The following is a 22,397-nucleotide window of genomic DNA, read 5'->3' on the forward strand; positions in this document are numbered from 1 at the left end:
TTCTTCCTATAATCTAATTTCTATAATGGACAAAACACATTATTGTGGTCTGTTATAACATTCAGGCAATATTTTAATAAAATCATCTTCAGTGTAACAATTAATGATATTATAAGAGATTCAGATTTATGTCTTAATTTAGCTGCAATTTACTTGACCACTGACTCAGTCGCCTGGTTCATGTTTGCAAACCACAAACTGTCGCTGAACAAACCTCAGGAATAACACTAATAAAACATTGTGTCAAAAAAAAAAGAGAGTGAGAGAGAAGAGGCACGACAGGCCTATTTGTTTTCTATCAGCTTACATTTGTGTTGATGTTAACCAAGATGAACTGGACACACAGACAAATTAATCACCGCAAGAGTTTAATTATTTGATTGCAATATCATGTCCGTTCTCATTCAAGATAATTGTTTTTTATTCAAGGAAATGATATTAGTGTTGGGTCTGAGCTGTACTGTACGCCCAGTTTGCGGTAGAAATCGAATCGATCGGCCGTTCGGTTATTGCAAGGAAAGAACAACTCTCATAATAGATATAAAATGATATATTTGTTTACATTTTTAAAATTTATACTTTTTAAGTGTATTAGAAAGAAAGAAAAAACTCTTACCTAGTAATAGATAGGAAATTATATATTTGTTTTAATATTTAGATTTTTTATTTATATAAAAGTATAAATGAATTCAATAAATATATTTTGAAAAACGTGAAAATATTAGACTGTATATGTGTATTATATGCACAATATATAAATGCAGAAATTAAGTATGGGTTAAATAAATATATTACAAAATACATGTAAAAATATTCAATTGTATATGTGTATATATGTAGAATATATAAAGGAAAAAAAGTATAAATATTAAAACATTTAAACAAATATATAATTTAATATCTATTATCTTTCTTTGTAATAAAGATATATTAAAAAAAATTAAATATAAAACAATATAAATTAAATTCGGTGGAATGAATATTAGATGCTTAAAAATAAATAAATATCTAATATAACTAAATAAAAAGTTGCGTCAAAATGTTGGAATATTGAGGAATAAAACGATTTGTGATGTTATGTTTAAGGAAAATAATCAACATCGACATCAAAGTGATAGCTCCACTTCCTGTCATAGATTATTCTCTATAGGTGCACATCCTGTTATGATTTATTTCTTACATATTGCCTCCTATTATGGTTTCCATATTAACCTGGTTTTGAGCATTGGTCTTGTTAAATATGGTAAATTTTTGTTTGTTAAATCTATTGTCCTGTCTCTAAACATTTTCTTCCAGAATGTTCGGGAATGATTCTAGCTTATACTTAAGAGAATTTACAAAATTGTTCAAGACATATGCTAAAAGAAATAGAAGTAAACGCCTGGTCTCATAAAGGATTTGACCGTTTTGGTGTCGCTCTCATTTGGACTCAACGTTGACCTTCTAAAGACTCGATATTGACTCTATCTCAGCTAATCTTGGTTTTGGGTTTAGAAACATCCTGTGGTCTTGACTACATCTTTAACTATATACAGGTCGGTATATATTCAATTCAATGTTATTTGTATAGGGGATGCGGTAGCTTAGTGGTCAATGTGTTGGCCTACTGATCCGAAGGTTTCATATCCCAGGTCCACCAAGCTGCCATTAAGCAAGGCCTTTAACCCTCAATAATACAAAATAAGCTAAAATGTAAGTCGCTCTGGATAAGTGCATATGCCAGAAATGTAAATGTTTTAACAATGGCCATTGTCTCAAAGCAGCTTTATAGAACATAAGAAATATAAAGCAAAATGTTTGAGACCTATATTTAAATTTATTTGTATTTATCCCTAATGAGCAAGCCTGGGGTGACTGTGGCAAGAACCCCCCCCCCCCCTATATATGTAGTGATGGTATACAGCATGGTATTTGCTACTGCTTTCAATTGACTCGTATACGGTACAGTATGGACTCATAGACTCAAAGTTTTACTAAAACTCATACTCTTTCTTGGAAGATTTCGGTACGCGGGTGTATTCAGCCCAGAGCATGCTCTTAGAAAAACCCTTAATCTGGGAATGCAAGGCAATGCCTGCTGGGATCGTGTCAGCATGTGATTCATCGTGTACATCGTGGGTGATAGATACGTCTCATTTAAAAGTCAATGCCAAAGCACTTTACCATGCCACGGCCGATTTATGGCCACAAGGTGAAGTTATGATGACTGTCCCTATAGTCGGAGTAACAGCTTTTCAATCTTGTCCTTTCCCCTGTCTCTTTTCCTCCGCTTCACTCTCACCTTCTCTTCCTTTCTCTTGCCGGTCGTTTCCCCTGAGAGCATGCACTATCAGAGTCTGAAATATGCTCACAGAATCCTAAACTTGGACAGATACAAGCTGAAATCCTGCTTTTCAGAACATGGGAAATAAGCAATACAGACTTAACAAGCTGGACGTAACAAGACCGTCATAAATTGGATTCTCATCTAAAACCTCATTAAATATTCATCAAGCTATTCATATATTTATATAAAGACAAGTGGATTGCATGTGATGATGGTGTGATGATGGTCGGTACTATATAGTGCTCGTTATTCTGTTTACTTTCAAGCAGTTTTTTTCCCCCCACGCCGAATATATCCGAAGACGCATGAATAATGAATCGCTTGAAATGAGAACATTGTTATTACAGTGCTGAAGCGCTTCCAGCTAGAAAGTGCTATGAAAGAGTCATGCTTATTAAACTGAGGGACAACTTGTAATAAAGCAATGCAGAAGGGCAACTTATAAGAAAGCAAACTCTTCTGACCTAGAAAAAGAAGCTATTAAACATCCCGATACACCTGCCAGGTGACACTGTTCTGCTTAGCACAAGTGCTTTCAGAGCCAACTTCTTATTTTAGATTTGCAATTCGAGATATAAAGCATTTTCTTGTCCGACATTAGAGTCACTACTTTCTGGTTCATCAGCACCATTTTAATAGGAACAACCTAGAATCATAGGGCAGCAGAGCAAGACACAACATCCTGCAGATACAGGTCAAGAGGTTCAGGTTCACCTCTGAATTTTTTATCCGGATAGGGAAAAAAATGTGATCTCAGGCTCACTCGACATGGACTGTTCAGGATCTTGATGTTGAAGATTGGATTTTTGTCCAGTTTGGGTCTTTCCTGGGTGAAAGAAGTGCAACCTGATCCTGATACATGTCCACTGAACAGATTCCGTGCCCAACCCCATGTTTCATTTCAAGATGTGTTGTGATTCCAGCAAAACGTACACCCAGGACAAAAATGTAAATTTCCATTTACATTAGACTGGAGAAGCTTTGTTCACATTTGCTGAGTCTATACATATCCTTTTTTCTTTTAGTAATGACTTTCTTCTCACCACACTTCAATAAGACATGTCCAAGCAATGACTGTCCTCTTAACCAGACTGCCTATTTGAGCTGTGGTTATCTCTAGCTCCTTCAGAGTTACCCACAGTCTCTTGCCAATTTTTTAAAAATAATAATCGATCTTAACGATCTCTTCATTATTATTATTATTATTATTATTATTATTAATAAAATATTTATTTATTTATTTATTTTAAATTTATTTATTTATTTATTTATTTAGTATTTAATAACCAAACTTTGGCTGATACTTTTCCTGAACTTCATCCTGATAAACTAGTTTTATTTTAAATAGTTCCTTGCATTTTTTGTTTGTTTGTTTAAAGATGCAGTTTATAGTTTAGTATTTGTACTGAGATCATTGTAGTTGCACACATGTAGCATTCATTAATTAACTTCTAATGACGTCATTATATTAATATCTAATATATTGTTCCCCTTGCATATGTATACAGCACCTTCGAAGCACATGAAGTGTGTTATGCTTAATGCTTTTAGATTTTCTTACAGATATGTAAAAGGCCTAAAGGAAATGTGGGTGTGGTTCAATCGCAGAAGGCTCAAAACACAGAGAGTCAAGTGAAAGTTTGGTTCGTCGTTATAAGTCACATCCTTGTGCATCCTTAATACAGATGCTGCAGATGTTTCTTTTCTGAGACCAGCTCATGTATCACCCTTTTCGCCTCTTCTTAATCTTTCTTCCTTTACAAGGTTTCCTTAATTAATTTGCGACAGATTGCATCTTGCATGTGGGTTTTATACTGACAGCGTTAGTTTAAAGCCTCTGCAGATTGGCACTTCTTATTACACTCTAATCACCTCAATCCTGATGCACCATCCCGAGCTAAACAGCCGATTAAACTCAGGGTGCTTTAGAGACCCCAAATCTGCCATTGTTTTAATATATTTCTGTTATTTTCTTTCGACAGGAAAGAGCCAATGAGAGGCTCCGGAAGTTACTGGATGGCTGTCCTGCTCTTCGGCAGCGTCCTCTCTGTAGAGGCTCGGCCCAGCTCGGATACGCTCACTCCTCCAGACTATCGACCGCTTGTTAGATTCCGACACAAGGTATCGATCTTTCCTGTTCTATTAGGCCTTTCTTAACAATATGAGAGCATTGCCTCAGCGAATATGAAGCTAATTACTGAGCAAGTCAACAACACATTGAGCAAGCTTTTGATTTTTATGCTTCGGGGAAGAGAGGATTTATAGTGCAGCTCTCTTTTCATTGGATCTGACACCGAGTCTATATCATGAGGTACTGTGTCAGTGTTAGACGTAACAAAGTGGAGAGGATCGAGTCGTAGGCAGCACGTCGTAACCTTCTGTCCGCAATCAACGTGGTGCCGCCTAGTATCGTTGCGTAATTGCGCATTTATTGACTGACTCCGGCAGCAGGAGGTTTGATATTGTGTGTGCATTCAATCACGCACAATCAAGGCGTCGAGACAGGCCTTTTGTTTTCCTAATGAGCTTCCTGTTTCCCGTGTCCCTCTCACCGCAGGAACCTCACATTATGTAATGGATCAATTAAACTCTGACGGAGGCACCAAGGCAGGCCGCAGGCTCGGGGCAAAAGAGGCCGACTCTTTGTCACAGCTGAGCCGATGAAACTATAAAACAAATCCGGTTGATGTCTCCTTCAGGGAGTAAAAATGTCGTTTCAGACTTAGAGGGATTTAAAAAAAAACAGGACAAGGTTCTACAGGTTTCCTGAAGGCGGAACTTCATCAATTTCTCCTTGACAGTCTTGTTTCAGCAAACCAAATTAGACCCGTCAACTAATTAATTATTGGTTAATAATTTGGGCTCGCCAATCGATGTTGACTCGGCATCGCCAATAGCTTGAACGAAACTAAAAGAAATAAACATGATCAATTTAATAATGATAAACAGCATTAGAGTATCCAGTACATTAAATCATTGCTAAATTATGTGGTTAAAAATAGTTAATTAGCCGTTTTGCAAATAATATTCTCGTTCTTAATTTTGTAATTATAGGTGTTATTTTCTTCTTCTTTCTTAAAAAATGGACTGGTTTTTTTTGGCCATGTGGCACTTAGTCAGGATGTCAACGCCATTGTCAAGACTAAGACATTTCCTAGACGGGATCGAGTAAAAAAACATGTCTTACTTTAGCTAGTTGTCTTTATTTGTGCATTGTTTCCACGAGTAACATAAGTTCTCTGTCAGAAAAAAATTATTTCTTGTCAAACTAGAATAGAAACGAAAATAAAATTCACACCTTCTTCTGTTCCCTGTCAAGAAACAGCAGTGCAATATGAAGTAGCACTATCACCCACATACACACACGTGTATATATAAGAAGGTCACACCTTCATAAATCTGTCATGGAAATAGAAAAAAAATAGACTTAATATGTTCCTTAAATAAAATGGAAAGGTCAAGGGAAATGAATCACAAACACCTCGTGCTTTAAGCTACAAAATCACATGTCCCTGTTTGCTCTCAGATATTTTTTTATGCAGATCAGTTCGATATATCAATTCTTCATATCTATATCATATATATCGGGATATCAATTTTTGTGATTCAGCTTCATTGTCATGACAACAGTCAACAATTACTGATGATACGGTAAGAGGGTTTTTATTTTTCAGAGGCAGTTATTTGTGAGCACTCAAATAAATAAATAAATAAATAAATAAATAAATAAATAAATAAATAAATAAAAAAAATTAATGATTCAAAAGTTTCTACTTTAAAAAATGATATTAATTAACATGTTCTTAAAATATATATTAATATTTAAAATTATTAGACATACCATAGATATTTATGTTCTTAGATAGTTATGGTCTTTAACATGGGGGGGACAAAAAACCCTTTAGTAATAAAATTCAATTCAGATAAAAGAACATTAGTAATAAAGAAACAATGAAATATAAAATTAAATATATTAAATGAAATAAAATGTAAATATATTTAGTAAATTAAATTCAAATTAAGTAAAATAAAAACAAAGCTGAAGGTTAAACTGGACCTGATCAGAGAAGGACAGGAAGGGCAGAGTATGTTTAGGGAGAGGATCTGGATCTGAGCTTAGCAGGTGTCTTTCGCGGAAGAAATTGCATTTATTCATCTGCAAATGAATTTGTGGAAGCTAATCGTTTCGCAGATGGACAGACGGCATTTCTAAGAACATCACAAAAGGACAGGGATGAATACGCACATGGGAAAATCATCCTGAGTTCGAATACATCCTTTGAGATAAGCGCATGTCAAGCCATCGCCTGCTGAGAGTAATTAATGCGCTGTTTTTATGTGATGAGACATTTTTTTAATGGCACTGATATCTTTTATTAATGATGAGAGTAAAAAGACAGGTGAAGATCGAGGGAAGGGAGAAAGGCAAGAGGAAAGGATAAACCACCAGAGTCAGAGAGAGAGAGAGAGAGAGAGAGAGAGAGAGAGAGATTAAAAAGTGTGTGTTATTAGTCTTTTAGTCAGACACAGTGACACAGAAGTGCAAAACGAAATAACAAACCCGAAAACACAAGGACAATTCAGACAAACTGGAAAAGTTAGGTATAGCTTGCGAATGGAATTCTGACCGTTGATTGGACGAGACATCTGTCACTCAGGATATACAGGAAGTCCTGGAGGCTGTAGCAGTAGAAAGTGGTGTGTGTATGAACACAGCTCTGCTCTTATAGCACTCCTTACATCCTATAATCTGGGATAGTTTTATCTTCGAAACATTCCTGTGTTCTTTAGGTGTGTTTTTAGAAATTAAGATTAGCAAACTAATCTTTATGCCCTGATACGCTATCAGTACATCCAAAATCACGGCATATGAACGTCCTTCCTCAAAGTAGAGTTGAATTAATTTGTTTTTTGATTTGTTATTGTGTTTTTCACTCCTCGGCCATCATACACTGGCCACAAGGAACACAACAAAGATCTTCAAAAGAGCTTTAAACACAGTTCATCATACACAGTTAATCTATTCAAAATGATTTTTAACCAAATCCACCACTTCTGACCCTTTTTGTCCTTCAAATCCACACACACACACACACACACACACACACCTACACAAACACACACACCTACACAAACACACACACACCTTCTTACATTACATTCCTGTCTACTCTACATGATGGATCTCTCTCTTTCTCTTATGCTCTCTCTCTCTCTCTCTCTCTCTCTCTCTCTCTTTCTTGTGCTCTCTCTTGTTCTATTTCTTTTCTCTCTCTCTCTCTCTCTCTCTCTCTCTCTCTCATATTCTCTCGCTCTCCCTCTCTCGTGCTTTCTCTCTTGCTCAATTTCCTCCTTCTCTCTCTCTCTCTCTCTCTCTCTCTCTTTTTCTTTGTAGGAATGCTTTATTAACAGCTCTAGGCTCCCTGCATTATGCATCAACTCCATTATGCTCCCTACAAGGAGCAAAGAAAAAGTGAATCAAAAAATATGAATCCTCCTCATTCTCCACACGTCCAGAATCCTACATCCGGGGAAAAAAAAATGAATCTCCGCAGAGTAGGAGAGTATCAAATATTCATGCTACTGTCATGTCTATTCATGGTTGGCAGCTTGCAGGCTTTAATGGAGAATACCAGCCACAATAATTTGGCCTTTCCTGATTCTCAGCGCAGGCAGCAGCAGTTAGTACACACGAAACCCTGATCGCTGGGAGATTTCCCGAAGCCAAGAAATTGACAGTGCTGCTATTTGAAATGGCCACGAATAAAATTGGCATGTAACATTTGCCTTTTGCCTCCCACGGTGATTGCGGAAAGACTTATAGAGGCTTCGGTTAACCTTTAGAAATGGATTTTAATCTCGGAGGCCGTCTTGTCAAACAGGGTACGAGGTACGGATATCAGAGAGCGTGATGCGTAGCGACTACGAATTTGCGAAATAGAGCTAACGAGCTGAAACAAATCTATAAAATCCGTCCATCTGTCTGTCCATTTCCAATACCACTTCCATCAGACACAGGGTCCTCACACTGGTCTGTCCCACAACATGGGGGAGAGGACAATCACACACTCACACACACACATTCACACACTACGGACAATTTCGAGATGTCAGTTATCCTACAAGGCATGTCTCGAGACTGAGGGAGGAAACCGGAGAACCTGGAAGAAACCTTATAGTACAGGGTGAACATGCAAGCTCCATGAACAAAGGAGAAATTAAACAGAAAGGTTCAGGAAAGAACAATAGCAATTGTTATCAAATGAGAAAGGTCAGAGACGAACCCCAGATTCCGGAAGTTTGTGTTAAATATGTACATCACTCTTTACATCTGTGGTGAGCAGAAAAGCATCTCATGCCGTCATTATATACTGTACTGAAGCTTAAAGGCAGATGAACATCAACAACAATAACAACAACAACAGATCACATCAGGTTCCAGTATTTTAACTCGTGTGCTGGAAGGGTTGATGCTTATCTACTCACAAGTTCCACAAACAGAATAAAATAAAATAAAAAGAAGAAGACTGAAAAAAAAGGTTAAACTCTCAGAAATGTTTATTGATTTGATTTAATGAACTGATTAGATCCAAGGTCGCACTTCGAGGTCAAATAATTGTATTGTTTCTTCCATACCTCCCATCCTGTTTGAAGCGTATGTTACAGATGGTTCACGCACTGAGAGTTCTAGCTGTTTATAATATCTAAGCTGAATAATTATCCCTTAAGAACATCGGTGCAGAACGCATACACACCCGAACACGTCTCTGAGAACATGCTTGTTGCCGGCGGCGTTTTTGTTTCGTTTTGTTTTTGTTTTGTTTGAAAGTGGACGTGTCTCGACAGGCGTACGTCCCCGAGGTGCGTAAAACGCATGACACGTGGAGGCGTCGACCGCGTGGTTGTGACTTGTTAGAGATTCGTCGACAAGCTGTCTGCAAAGCAGTACGTTACGTGATGTTTTCATGACTTCCTGTCTCTCTCTCTCTCTCTCTCTCTCTCTCTGTTCTTGTTCCAGCAGGATGGAATCCCGGGGAGTTTTCAGATTAAGGGTATGTAATGCTCCTTGTGCCCTATCTCTCCCTCCCTCTATCTCTATCTCTTGCTTTCTATTTTTTTTTTTATTTCTCTGTTGGTCACCCATACACTGCAATTTGTCCTCATCTTGAAATGTTAAGCTTTGAAAATGTTCTTATTACAGAGGACACAAATGTCAAATGGCAGCACGGAAGCGGGTGTTCGTACAGCCGCTGTTGTTGGAACATATATAATGAATGGCTTCTTCTGTCAAGAGTGGTGTGTGTGTGTGTGTGTGTGTCTTGATGTGTACCCTGTGCCTTACCTGTGTTGTTAGACTTCACCAATAAAACGTCTCACCGACGGAGAACAGAAATAGCAGCGTTCGTTTGATGTGATGGGGGGAAAAAAACAACATACACACACAGACCATGACACACACACACACACACTTTGACACATGAAGACAGAGTGAAGACGAGAAGAAGAGAAGGAGAATCCATCACCAGAGCCATCATCATCATCATCATCACCATCATCTAGCTCTGCCAGATGTACAGAAATATCAGACATATGCTCTTTTCTTGCCACGCATGTCCACACTGGATTTATTAATAAATCAACATCGAGAGAGTTCAGAATTATAATTTGTCCCTCATCGTAGCTGTCACATCTCTGGAGACCCGAGGCAGTAAGACAAAGCTTCAGGAAGGACAGCGTGGTAATGAATACGTCCTGGAGGTTTGTGTAGCGACTGTTGTGAGGAAGTGAGGAAGTAGTCCACATTAATTCTGAGAACGATTTTATTTAATTATTTTGAGCTGTTGCTGTTATCCATAGAATAGCTGAAGTCTTCACTGACAAGCCGGCAATTCTTACGTTCATGAGGAAAGCAAGAAAATCAGGATGAAATAAAATAAATAAATAAATAAATAAATAAATAAATAAATAAATAAATCAATCAATCAATCAATCAATCAATCAATCAATCAATCATGACAAGAACACAGCATCATGGGTCTAAATATTTAATGTCTGATCCTGATCATCTACCATTTTGTTTGTTTTGGCATCAAGAACATTTTACCATACTTCTAACACATGGTGAGTTACAGCATTTGGAAGACAATCTCATGTTATTTTATACAACTGAGCAGTTAAGGGTTAAGGGTCTTTCTGAAGGGCCCCAGGGGTAGAAGCTTGGCAGTGGAGGGATTTGAACACAAAACCTTATGACCCATAGATTAACATCCGAGCTACCAAGTGTATAAACTCAGCATCTCTTTATTAGAATCTAATACTCACACTAACATAGCAGGAGGTCAGGACAACATTAAACTAGAGCTATCCGTAATAAAAACAAAAACACACACACACTAGGCCATTCAACCAGATCAGGAGGCCACACACCTGCCGTTTGTTGGACCGATCTCAGGTTGACGATTGCACAGACACGAGGTTTCACAGAAATTCAAAGACGTGATCAGACGTGTCAAATATGGAGGACGACTGACGACGTCAGTTTGAAATCCTGGCATGTGTTCTGCTTTTCAGTGAAAAACAAGCAATTCATCATCTTTTTCAATGCGTCATTTCGCTCTGGTCGTGAGGCACTGCCATGTTTGTGTAATGTAAAAATGTAAAAACATCACCAATCGGATGTTGCGAACTTTTAAAGATCAGAGAGGCTCAGTAATAGTCACACAGTAATAATCGTACTGACACCACACATCAGGCCACACCCCCACTATCACTGGCAAAGCCTCAAGTCAGCCGACGTCCCTACGATCGCTGACAAAACCTCAAATCAGGCCATGCCCCCACAATCACTGGCAAAACCTCAAATCAGGCCACTCCCCCATGATCACGGGCAAAGCCTTAAATCAGGCCACTCTCTCACAATCATTGGAAAAGCCTCGGATCGGGCCACTCCCCCACAATCATTGGAAAAGCCTCAAATCAGGCCACTCCCCCACAATCACTGGCAAATCAGGCCCATAATCGGACATAAAATAATCTTGTGTGTAGCTAGCCTAAATCACGAAACAAGAAAATGATTAAAACTCAGTAACACACGTTATCAATTCTAAGACTTTTTTATGTATATCATACATGAAGTATACAAACAATCAGAAAACAAACCAATGACCAGTGACGGGGCAGAGACAGCTCTAGAAAGCAAAACAAAAAAAATAAAATAAGTTACAATAATGCTGCATTAATGACCAAGTGGGAACTGGGAAATTTCCAATTTCCCATTTTAAAAGATCTGTTTAAAAGGCTCTCCAACTTCCTTCCTAATTCCTACTTGTAAGTATTTTCAAGAGCAACTACTCTGACCAGTGATTCCATGATGCCACTCCAACAGAGTGAAAAGTAGGAACAAGATGGATTAAATTTTTGTATAGAATGACGACACGGATCTCGAATGAACGCACTAAAATTAGGAAGTTTCATGTTGGAAAAGTGCCCAGTTGCTGTGGGCACAGGTGTTGATAAGATAAGAACATGTAAATAAAAAATAAGATATTAAAGTACCATCCACCATCTTGGAAGATCACATGATCTTATCCGTAATAGAACGCGAATGCTGTGTCTTCAGGGGAAAAGACACACCAGTGGTCTAACATTCAGGAACAATGTGTTCTCAAATTTAGCACGTTAGCATGGATTAGATCCGAGTCGTCTTCTGAGTGTCCTTATCGTGTACCTTCGCCCCGACTCTCTGGAAGAAATAAAGAGGACAAGGTGGGAAAAAAATGACTAGATGAAAATCCTAACGTGACTTCACACCATCACACAATAACACACCTGACACATAGGAAAAACAGGAGCACACTGTGTCCTTGTATGAGTTAGATCGACATAAATAGCACCAACACACCACTAGCAATGAGCACAGAAGCAGATCATTTAAACAGCAGAGTTTAAGTTAAACCTGTAGTGAGCGAGACAATTACAAAGCATTAGCTGAGCATAAACCAAAGGGCTAATTTAGGCTAATGCTAATAACAAAACAAGCTACCGCAAGCTCAAATAAGGAGCTGAGCTGTTACTGAAGAAAGCTCATTTAAGGTTTTAGAGCAAACACGGTAAAAATGGACGGCACAACTGAGAACATAAACAGAACACAAGCTAACAGGAAAGCAAGGAAGATACAGAGACTGGGGATAAAAAGCTGCAAAGCTAACCGTGTAGATATAATCTGAACACAAAATGCTTTAGTGTGTGCTTTTAAACAGAGCTTAGGAAATGAGGAACAGGGGATCGTAGTTAGAAGAAGTAGCTTGTTGTTTAAGCACGAAGGCAGATCAAAGACTTTTTAGAAGAATTTTAGAAGCTGTATTTGTTTGTTTGTTTGTTTATTTGTTTATTTTTAATGTAATCCATCATCCAAGACATAGAATGTGTCTCAATAAGTTGCTTAGCTCCCTAGGTCCCTACATTCCAACATCTAATTGTTGATGTAGTGCCTTTTTTAGTTGTTAGAAGACATTCATTTAACAGTTATGGAAGTCGTCTCAGGAGTCAGTGAGAGAGAGAGAGAGAGAGAGAGAGAGAGAGAGAGTACAATATCCCTCATCTACTGTACTTTTGTCCTACACTGGCACCTTATAAGTTCATATTATTAATATTATTTATTTTATTTTATTATTTATTTAATTTTATTTTATTTTCCTTTCTATCTGCCTACAATATAGGCAGATAGAAAGGAAAATAAAATAAAAAATAAAGAGAGAGAGAGAGAGAGAGAGAGAAGAGATGCTGGTTAAGGAAAGTTTATCATAGCTATAAAGGCTTGTCGTTCGTTAACAAATCAGACTTTGTTGGAAATCGCTGTGGTATAAATGAAACACACACTTCGAGGCATTTTGTTTTATTAGAATAATTGTAACATACCACAAGATTACAGCTTATGTCATTTATTGTGTTTTTTCTCCTTATATAGCAACCGCGATACAAGTCCCTGTTACCATTGAAACATGTACGTATTGGTTTAATTCCCATAGCTAGGACAACTGTCCTAGAAAATACATCAACACCTTCTGATCAACTGAGCACACAGTAAATTAACTGCATTTTTTTAAATGAAATCAACATGAACCTGATGTTTTAATGGATAAAAATCCAAATGATATTAGAAATTCGGAAATTTGTTTTTGCCCCATATTTAACCCCTTGTATATTGCTGTCCAATTGTGTTTCTTTTCAGTAATCCATACAGGCAAGTACTCCATCCTGAGCAGAGAAATGGTCTTGCACACACAGAGTTACATTAATGGCCATGTTAACAAATAGGCATGCAGTAGCTCTTGCTGTAAATCACACACTGGCCTTGGCCCAGAGCTCATCAGTAATGGAGATGGCTCGGTGCCTGTCAAGTGACGCCAAACGGCCGGAGGGAAAGCCAAGAGGTTTCCTGCGGCGAGATAAATGCGTCTCCTTCCCGGCCGCTCCGACGGACGAGTATAAGCTATAAAGCCTGTCGTTATTCTGACCCCGGTTCAGTCCGGAGCGCTAAGCTCCGTGAGCGACTCTGGCAGCAGCTAATCAGAGCGTAATGAAGACCTCGGCTCACGACAGAGCTGTGGAAGGTCAAAGCTGTAATCAGAGTGGAGGCATTATCATAAAAGGAGGGCTCACCTGTCACTAATTCTTTAGTTTAATGCACTCCTTCTTCTTTCCTTGACCTTTCCTTATTCTCGCATTTCTTAAGCCTGTGTTATGACTTCATTTAGCGATTTAATGAATCTGACTCGCCGAACCCCGTATCAATTAACAAACTGAGAAGGAGCAACTGCTTTTATATGTTCTGTTTGTTCTGCAATTATTAATCAGCCTTTTCCACAGCGCTGTTAAATTTCTCAATTCTGATTGGTCAAAAAAGGTTGATTAATTTTCTAGAAATTAAGCTCTGACAACAGTGTTGACTAGTTCATGGGATTTCTCAAGTGCTGGTTGAAGGCTTGGTTATCAAGTTTTCCTCAGACCTCCAGGGTGATTTAGGGGTTTCCTCCAGGAACTCCAGTTTCCTCCCCAGTCCAAAGACATGTGTCATAGCCTGACTGGTCTTGTGATGAGTTGCCACTGCGTCCAGACTGTCCCTTGCCTTTTGCCCCAAGTCCCCTGGGTCTATTTCAGTCTGGTACAAAAAAATGGACGTTTTTTTATTTAACAAATGGCCCAAAGGTTTGTAAATGTCCAGCTGTGCTACTATTTACACCAAGTGTCCAGTGTCCAGCTGTGTAACAGTTGGACACCATCAGTAACAGGGATTGAAGCTGAATCTTTTAACATTCATTGAACATTTTTGAGCCTCCAGTGTCTGTAATGTAACAGTCACTATATTTTCTTCCATCTGTAAGGCTAGTAAACTTTGTTACTTGGTAACATAAAAAGATGTGGGGTTTTTTTTTGTCTCTTCTTATTAGTCAGAGAAAAGAAAGAAAGGCTGATGATGGAACTGTTTATAGACGATATACAGTATGTGATGAGCTGTTTTACAACACCGAAGCTAACTCTAAATGGATAAAAAGTATGATTTGATGTTCTTTAGAAAATGAACTGCTAGCATGGATGATTTGCTGTGATAAAACACATCAGTTGTTATTGGAAAAGAATCAGTTTTGGTTACAATCCCTCAATTATTTTCTTCTAACAGCACACATTCGGGCGTTTTACTCATTTCAAACGTCATTACCTGGACAGTTATGTAAACTCTAGCAACTTTGTCTCTGCCCCACTTACAAGACAAGTGTATCGATGTTTCTATGGCTCCCTGTTTGAAGATTTTAGAGTTTTGTCACCACACAGCAGATGCACTGGATAACTCTGTATTAAACTTTTCCACAACTCTGCAGGGGGTTTTGTAAGTGACAGCATCAGCATGCGGGATGATGAGGATGAGGAGTTTTGAGGACAGGGCTGTTGTCTGCCAGATGGCGGTCATTTCCCCTGGGTGATTTATCCTTAAACATATCATTCAAGCTTTAAAAGTGATGGCACCCTGTAGCGAGCAAAGATGTACTGCATTTGTTTCATATCTCACAGACTCTCACTGGTTATTTTCTGTTAATTCTTTAAAGAAAGGAGCTCCAAGATGAAATAAAAAAAAATAATATAGTGATAAAAAAGTATATATTTCACTATGCTATACAATACCAATAACAATATACTAAAATTCGAACAGATCAAAAGGGAAATTAGTTTTGAAAAAAAAAAAAAAAACACTTAAAATATTTATAAATATTTTATTAGACTATTAAAATAAGATGCAATAAAATGCTTCCTAAATTGACTCCTATTTTTTTTTTTTTATGCCATATTAGATACCACAAAGATGTCCAAAAACCATCCATACAATTTTCCAATTAAAATTGAATTAAATCCAAAAACTTTACAGTTATTTTTTTTCCAAATAATTAACAACCCTGTAGTTTATTAGCAATTCAATATATTTTTTCTTTTTTTTAAACATTATTATTATTATTATTATTATTATTATTATTATTATTATTATTATTAATATTATTATTATTAATTTTATTTTATTTTTTTGCTGTAGTACCCAATGAGCAATCACTGCCTGTGTTATAATTATTAAGAGAGAAAAAAGATATACCAAGACCTTCAGTGTGCCAATGAATGAATGAATTGAAAGAAATGATCATGTCAAGGTATAATTACTAAAAACTAATCTGTTTTCCTTAAAGCTTAATTATGGCTCATTAGCTCCCTTAATGGGTTCAATTAATTTGTGGAAATGGTTCTGACTGTACAAAGAAAAAAATAATCTGAAATTGAGGTACAATTTTCTCTTTTTATCCAAAAGCCATGCAAACCTTTGTACTCACATTGTGTATTTCTAACCTGTTGTCATTTAGCTTTTCCTGTTATAGAACCAGACAAATTAGTGAATGACCTCAGGAATGAATGGATGACATAAAAGAATATTTTTAATGATAATAATTACAATAATTGGAGTGACATTTGTAATACTGTACTTCGCACAGGATTTTGCACAGAAACCCTGGGCATACTGTAGAATAGAACCAAAAAGCAGCAAAGAAACAGTACTTCTGAATTAAAGCACCAGATCACATATGAATCTGTAATAATTGCTATTAATGGATCCCCTGTAAGCCCCGCCCCTTTCCCCTCACCTCACATTAGTAATGTTTTCATGAGCGTAAAGTAAAAAAAAATCTATTAATGATTGTTTGACTTCAGATAATTCCTATATTAAATAGGAAAATGTCAGCTTTTGTTCAGTCGAAAGAGAAAAAACAGACAGCTTTTATAGTAAACAAATCATTTTAATGGTAATTCTAATTTTGATAAATGGTTCTAAACAGGTTGAGCTGCAGCTGGTGTCACCCCCAAGGACACATTTCATGGTTTTCCCACATTCAAAGGCTGAGCATTAGATAAGCGATTTGTAAAAAGTCTATGCACTGTGTTATGTTTTGGACTGTATGCCGTAGTCTTGTCAGGTCAGAGCTTTAATTGAGGCACTGCAAGGACAAACCCTGTAAGAAACCACTGTGAGGGATGAATTCACTGGCTGTCTGACACGTACTGTAAAGTCTCTCTTAATGTACTATGTGTACAAGCATTTTTAATTACCTGACCTTTTGTCCCATCACTATTCCTTTTTCTTTTGCCTGCTAGGGTTTATTTCAGTAACACTGTGTTAGAAAAATACAGTTAAAATTGGAACATATAATAATTAGTATAATTAGTTATAGTAGCAATTGCAGTAATAGCAGTTACAGCAGCAGCAAAAGCAGCAGTAGTAGTAGCAGCAGTCATAGTAGTAAAGACAACAATAGCAGTAAAAGCAGCAGTAGTAGTAGTAATAACAATACTAGTAGCAGTAATTGTAACAGCAGTAGCAGCAGCTGCAGCAGCAGTAGTAGTAGTAATGACAATAGTAGCAGTAGTAGCAGTAGTTGTAGTAGTAGTAGTAACAGCAGTAGCAGCAGCAGCAGTAGTAGTAGTAGTAGAAGTAGTAATGACAATAGTAACAGTAGTAGTAGTAGTAGTAGTAGTAGTAGTAATGACAATATTAACAGTAGTAGCAGTAGTTGTAGTAGTAGTAGTAACAGCAGTAGCAGCAGCAGCAGTAGTAGTAGTAGTAGAAGTAGTAATGACAATAGTAACAGTAGTAGTAGTAGTAGTAGAAGTAGTAATGACAATAGTAACAGTAGTAGTAGTAGTAATGACAATAGTAACAGTAGTAGTAGTAGTAGTAGAAGTAGTAATGACAATATTAACAGTAGTAGCAGTAGTTGTAGTAGTAGTAGTAACAGCAGTAGCAGCAGCAGCAGTAGTAGTAGTAGTAGAAGTAGTAATGACAATAGTAACAGTAGTAGTAGTAGTAATGACAATAGTAACAGTAGTAGTAGTAGTAATGACAATAGTAACAGTAGTAGTAGTAGTAATGACAATAGTAACAGTAGTAGTAGTAGTAATGACAATAGTAACAGTAGTAGTAGTAGTAGTAGTAGAAGTAGTAATGACAATAGTAACAGTAGTAGTAGTAGTAATGACAATAGTAACAGTAGTAGTAGTAGTAATGACAATAGTAACAGTAGTAGCAGTAGTTGTAGTAGTAGTAGTAACAGCAGTAGCAGCAGCAACAGTAGTAGTAGTAGTAGAAGTAGTAATGACAATAGTAACAGTAGTAGTAGTAGTAATGACAATAGTAACAGTAGTAGTAGTAGTAGAAGTAGTAATGACAATAGTAACAGTAGTAGTAGTAGTAATGACAATAGTAACAGTAGTAGTAGTAGTAGAAGTAGTAATGACAATAGTAACAGTAGTAGTAGTAGTAGTAGAAGTAGTAATGACAATAGTAACAGTAGTAGTAGTAGTAATGACAATAGTAACAGTAGTAGTAGTAGTAATGACAATAGTAACAGTGGTGGTGGTGGTAATGACCAATGGTAACAGTGGTAGTGGTAGTGGTGGAGTGGTAATAACAATGGTAACGGTGGTAGTGGTGGTGGTGAGTAGTGGTGACAGTATGGTAACGGTGGTAGTGGTGGTGATGACCAATGGTAACGGTGGTGGCAGTGGTTGTGGTGGTGGTGGTAACAGCGGTGGCAGCAGCGGTGGTAGTAGTGGTAGAGTGGTAATGACAATGGTAACGGTGGTGGTGGTAGTAATGACAATGGTAACGGTGGTGGTGGTGGTAGAGTGGTAATGACCAATGGTAACGGTGGTAGTGGTGGTATTGACAATGGTAACGGTGGTAGTGGTGGTAGTGGTAGAGTAGTATTGACAATGGTAACGGTGGTGGTGGTAGTGGTAAGTGGTGACAATGGTAACGGTGGTGGTAGTGGTATTGACAGTAGTAACGGTGGTGGTGGTAGTGGTAGTGACCAGTAGTAACGGTGGTAGTGGTGGTATTGACCAATGGTAACGGTGGTGGTAGTGGTATTGACCAATGGTAACGGTGGTAGTGGTAGTGGTGGTGGTAGTGACAATGTTAACAGTGGTGGCGGTGGTTGTGGTGGTGGTGGTAACAGCGGTGGCGGTGGCGGCAGTGGTGGTGGTGGTAGTGGTGGTGTGACAATGGTAACGGTGGTGGTGGTGGTAATGACAGTAGTGGTGGTGGTGGTGGTGAGTGGTAGTGACAGTAGTGACGGTGGTGGTGGTGGTGTGACCAGTAGTGACGGTGGTGGTGGTGGTGGAGTGGTAATGACAGTAGTGACGGTGGTGGTGGTGGTGGTAGAGTGGTATTGACAATGGTAACGGTGGTGGTGGTGGTAATGACAGTAGTAACGGTGGTGGTGGTGGTATTGACCAGTAGTGACGGTGGTGGTGGTGGTGACAATGGTAACGGTGGTGGTGGTGGTGGGAGTGGTGTGACAGTGGTGGCAGTGGTGGTGGTGGTGGTGGAGTGGTGGTGACAATGGTAACGGTGGTGGTAGTGGTGGTGACCAGTAGTGACAGTGGTGGCGGTGGTTGTGGTGGTGGTGGTAACGGCGGTGGCAGCGGCAACGGTGGTGGTGGTGGTAGAGTGGTATTGACAGTATGGTGGCGGTGGTGGTGGTGGTATTGACAATGGTAACAGTGGTGGTGGTGGTGGTAGTGGTGACCATAGTGGCAGTGGTGGTGGTAGTAGTGACCAGTATGGTAACGGTGGTGGTGGTGGTAGTAATGACAATGGTAACGGTGGTGGTAGTGGTAGTGACAATGGTAGTGGTGGTGGTAGTGTGACAATGGTAACGGTGGTAGTGGTGGTGGTGGTGGTGGTGACAATGGTAACGGTGGTAGTGGTGGTGACAGTAGTGGTAGTGGTGGTGTGGTAGTAGTGACAATGGTAACGGTGGTGGTGGTGGTGGTGGTGGTAATTGACCAACGGTGGTAGCGGTGGTTGTGGTGGTAGTGGTGGCAGCGGTGCAGTGACGGTGGTGGTGGTGGTATGGTGACGTGGTAACGGTGGTGGTGGTGGTGACCAATGGTAACGGTGGTGGTGGTGGTGGTGAGTGGTGGTGACAGTGGTAACGGTGGTGGTGGTGGTGGTGACAATGGTAACGGTGGTGGTGGTGGTAAGTGGTGACAATAGTAACGGTGGTGGTGGTGGTAGTGTGACAATAGTAACAGTGGTGGTGGTGGTAGTAATGACAATGGTAACGGTGGTGGTGGTAGTGGTGGTAGTGGTATGACAATGGTAGTAGTAGTAGTAGTAATGACAATAGTAACAGTAGTAGTAGTAGTAATGACAATAGTAACAGTAGTAGTAGTAGTAGTAGTAGTAATGACAATAGTAACAGTAGTAGTAGTAGTAATGACAATAGTAACAGTAGTAGTAGTAGTAGTAGTAGTAGTAGTAATGACAATATTAACAGTAGTAGCAGTAGTTGTAGTAGTAGTAGTAACAGCAGTAGCAGCAGCAGCAGTAGTAGTAGTAGTAGAAGTAGTAATGACAATAGTAACAGTAGTAGTAGTAGTAATGACAATAGTAACAGTAGTAGTAGTAGTAGAAGTAGTAATGACAATGTGTTAGAAAAATACAGTTAAAATTGGAACATATAATAATTAGTATAATTAGTTATAGTAGCAATTGCAGTAATAGCAGTTACAGCAGCAGCAAAAGCAGCAGTAGTAGTAGCAGCAGTCATAGTAGTAAAGACAACAATAGCAGTAAAAGCAGCAGTAGTAGTAGTAATAACAATACTAGTAGTAGTAATTGTAACAGCAGTAGCAGCAGCTGCAGCAGCAGTAGTAGTAGTGAACACTGAACTCTGATCTTCCAACCAACAACCCAGAGCCTTAGCCACTTGAGCCCTCACTGCCTCTAGTATCAGTAGCAGCAGTAGTTAAGATGTTGGACAACTGATTAGATCGTTGTGAGTCTGCTGGGCCCTTGAACAAGGCCCTTTAACCCTCGATTGCTCAGTTGTATAAAAGTGAGAGAAAATCTTAGTTGTTCTGGATAAGGGTATCTGCTGAATGTTGTAGCAATGTCATTTTATTTACCAAAACATTTTCTGTTGAAATGAACAATTTTGAAAGACATTTTGGAAGAAAAATTGTTAAGTTTAGGGCTCTCTGTAGTAGTACTGTAGTAGTAGTAGTAGTAGTAGTAGCAGTCAGTTTGAAAATTTTTACTCTTTCACATTTCAACATAAAGGCCAGAAGTGTAAAGCTGTTTTTTTTTTTTTTCAACTTTCATGGACAGCTGGCCTTATGAAACAATAGACGTGGATGGATGAGCCTCGACAGCAAATAGGCGGAATGAAATTGGATGTCAGAATCGTGAATAGAAAGCATGTGATAGTCAAGCATACACAAGAATATCCCAGAATGCTCTGTAATTGGAATCAGAGATGAAGTGCCTGGCACATCAACAGGCGCTCTGATGCAAACAGAAATGCGGCATCTCAGCAGTGACAGAGGAATCACATTTCAAGGGGCTGATTGTGTGAAATAGTATTTAAAAATAGCCTAATATAAATGAGTGCAAAATTAAACACAGAGCAGCTTGGAGATAATTGAATGTTGGCACCATTTATAAGATTTAAGGACATTTAGATACAGGAAAGAAGTGTTTTTACATATTGTATAACAAAAAATAAGTAAATAAATAAATATATAAACTATTACTGCACCTACAAATAATAATAATAATAATAATACTAATAATACTACTACTACTACTAATAATAATAATAATAATAATAATAATAATAATAATAATTGAAAATTTAGAATAAAATATACTTTTATCTAATAATAATATATGAACTATTATTATTATTATAATTATTATTGTTATTATTATTATTATTATTATTATTAAAAATAATTTCTCTTTACATTATTTTACCTGGTAGAAAATCATTGTTGTCAGATATTGCATAAATCTGTCCTCAGGGCTAACCTCAATGTAGCAGTAGACATATAGTTGTAAATAGTCCATTTATCCTAAAAACCTGATCGCTCTTTGGGATTTCTTTGGAAGTTCAATAACAGAGAGCAGCAGCATGCCGCATGAGCGATGGGCACAGGACGCAGTTATTTTCTCCACACTGGATTATTCACTGACGGCTCCCCAACGTTCCGGCACTGACAGCACCTCCCATGACAACTTAATTCATAATTTGGCCATCTGTAATCAAGTTCCATTCCTGCCCATTTTTATGCTGTTCATAGAAAGATAGCGAGAGAGAAGAACACGCTGGGGGGAGTCGATGACAAAACTAATGGGATTTAGGTGGCGAATGAGGACAGAACCAGTCTCAAATGGACCAATCCTTTGGGAAGTGGGAGCAGTTGGCTCATTTCAAGAACGCTCTTTTTCTTTCTGGTAGGAGTAAGGGAAGGAAGGCAGTTCAACTTGGGTTTGAACGTAGAACAGGGATTCGTAAAATGGATGCAGCCAGGGTCCACTTAAATTGAAATTTAAATAAATTAAAAAAGAATAAATAAATAAATAAATAAATAAATAATCCTGACTCAGTTTTTATTTCTCCAGAATAATCCATTTATTATCCCTTTATTTAAATATAATTCAAAAATATAACCCCTATAAGTATAATTT

General features: G+C 38.1%; 1 protein-coding gene across 2 annotated transcripts in view; it reads left to right on the forward strand.

Annotated features, from left to right (window-relative positions):
• The window catches only part of fstl5 (follistatin-like 5), a 159,581-nt gene that overhangs the window by 13,642 nt on the left and 123,542 nt on the right, over window positions 1–22,397 (forward strand). The window contains exons 2-3 of one of the 2 annotated variants that reach the window (XM_058396178.1): window positions 4,309–4,447; window positions 9,345–9,378. In XM_058396178.1, coding sequence (XP_058252161.1) covers window positions 4,309–4,447; window positions 9,345–9,378 — 173 coding nt within the window. The remainder of the gene's footprint in view (window positions 1–4,308; window positions 4,448–9,344; window positions 9,379–22,397) is intronic. The other variant, XM_058396180.1, reaches the window with a different exon arrangement.

Source organism: Hemibagrus wyckioides, linkage group LG08 (genome assembly GCF_019097595.1).
Source record: "Hemibagrus wyckioides isolate EC202008001 linkage group LG08, SWU_Hwy_1.0, whole genome shotgun sequence".
Lineage (NCBI taxonomy): Eukaryota > Metazoa > Chordata > Actinopteri > Siluriformes > Bagridae > Hemibagrus > Hemibagrus wyckioides.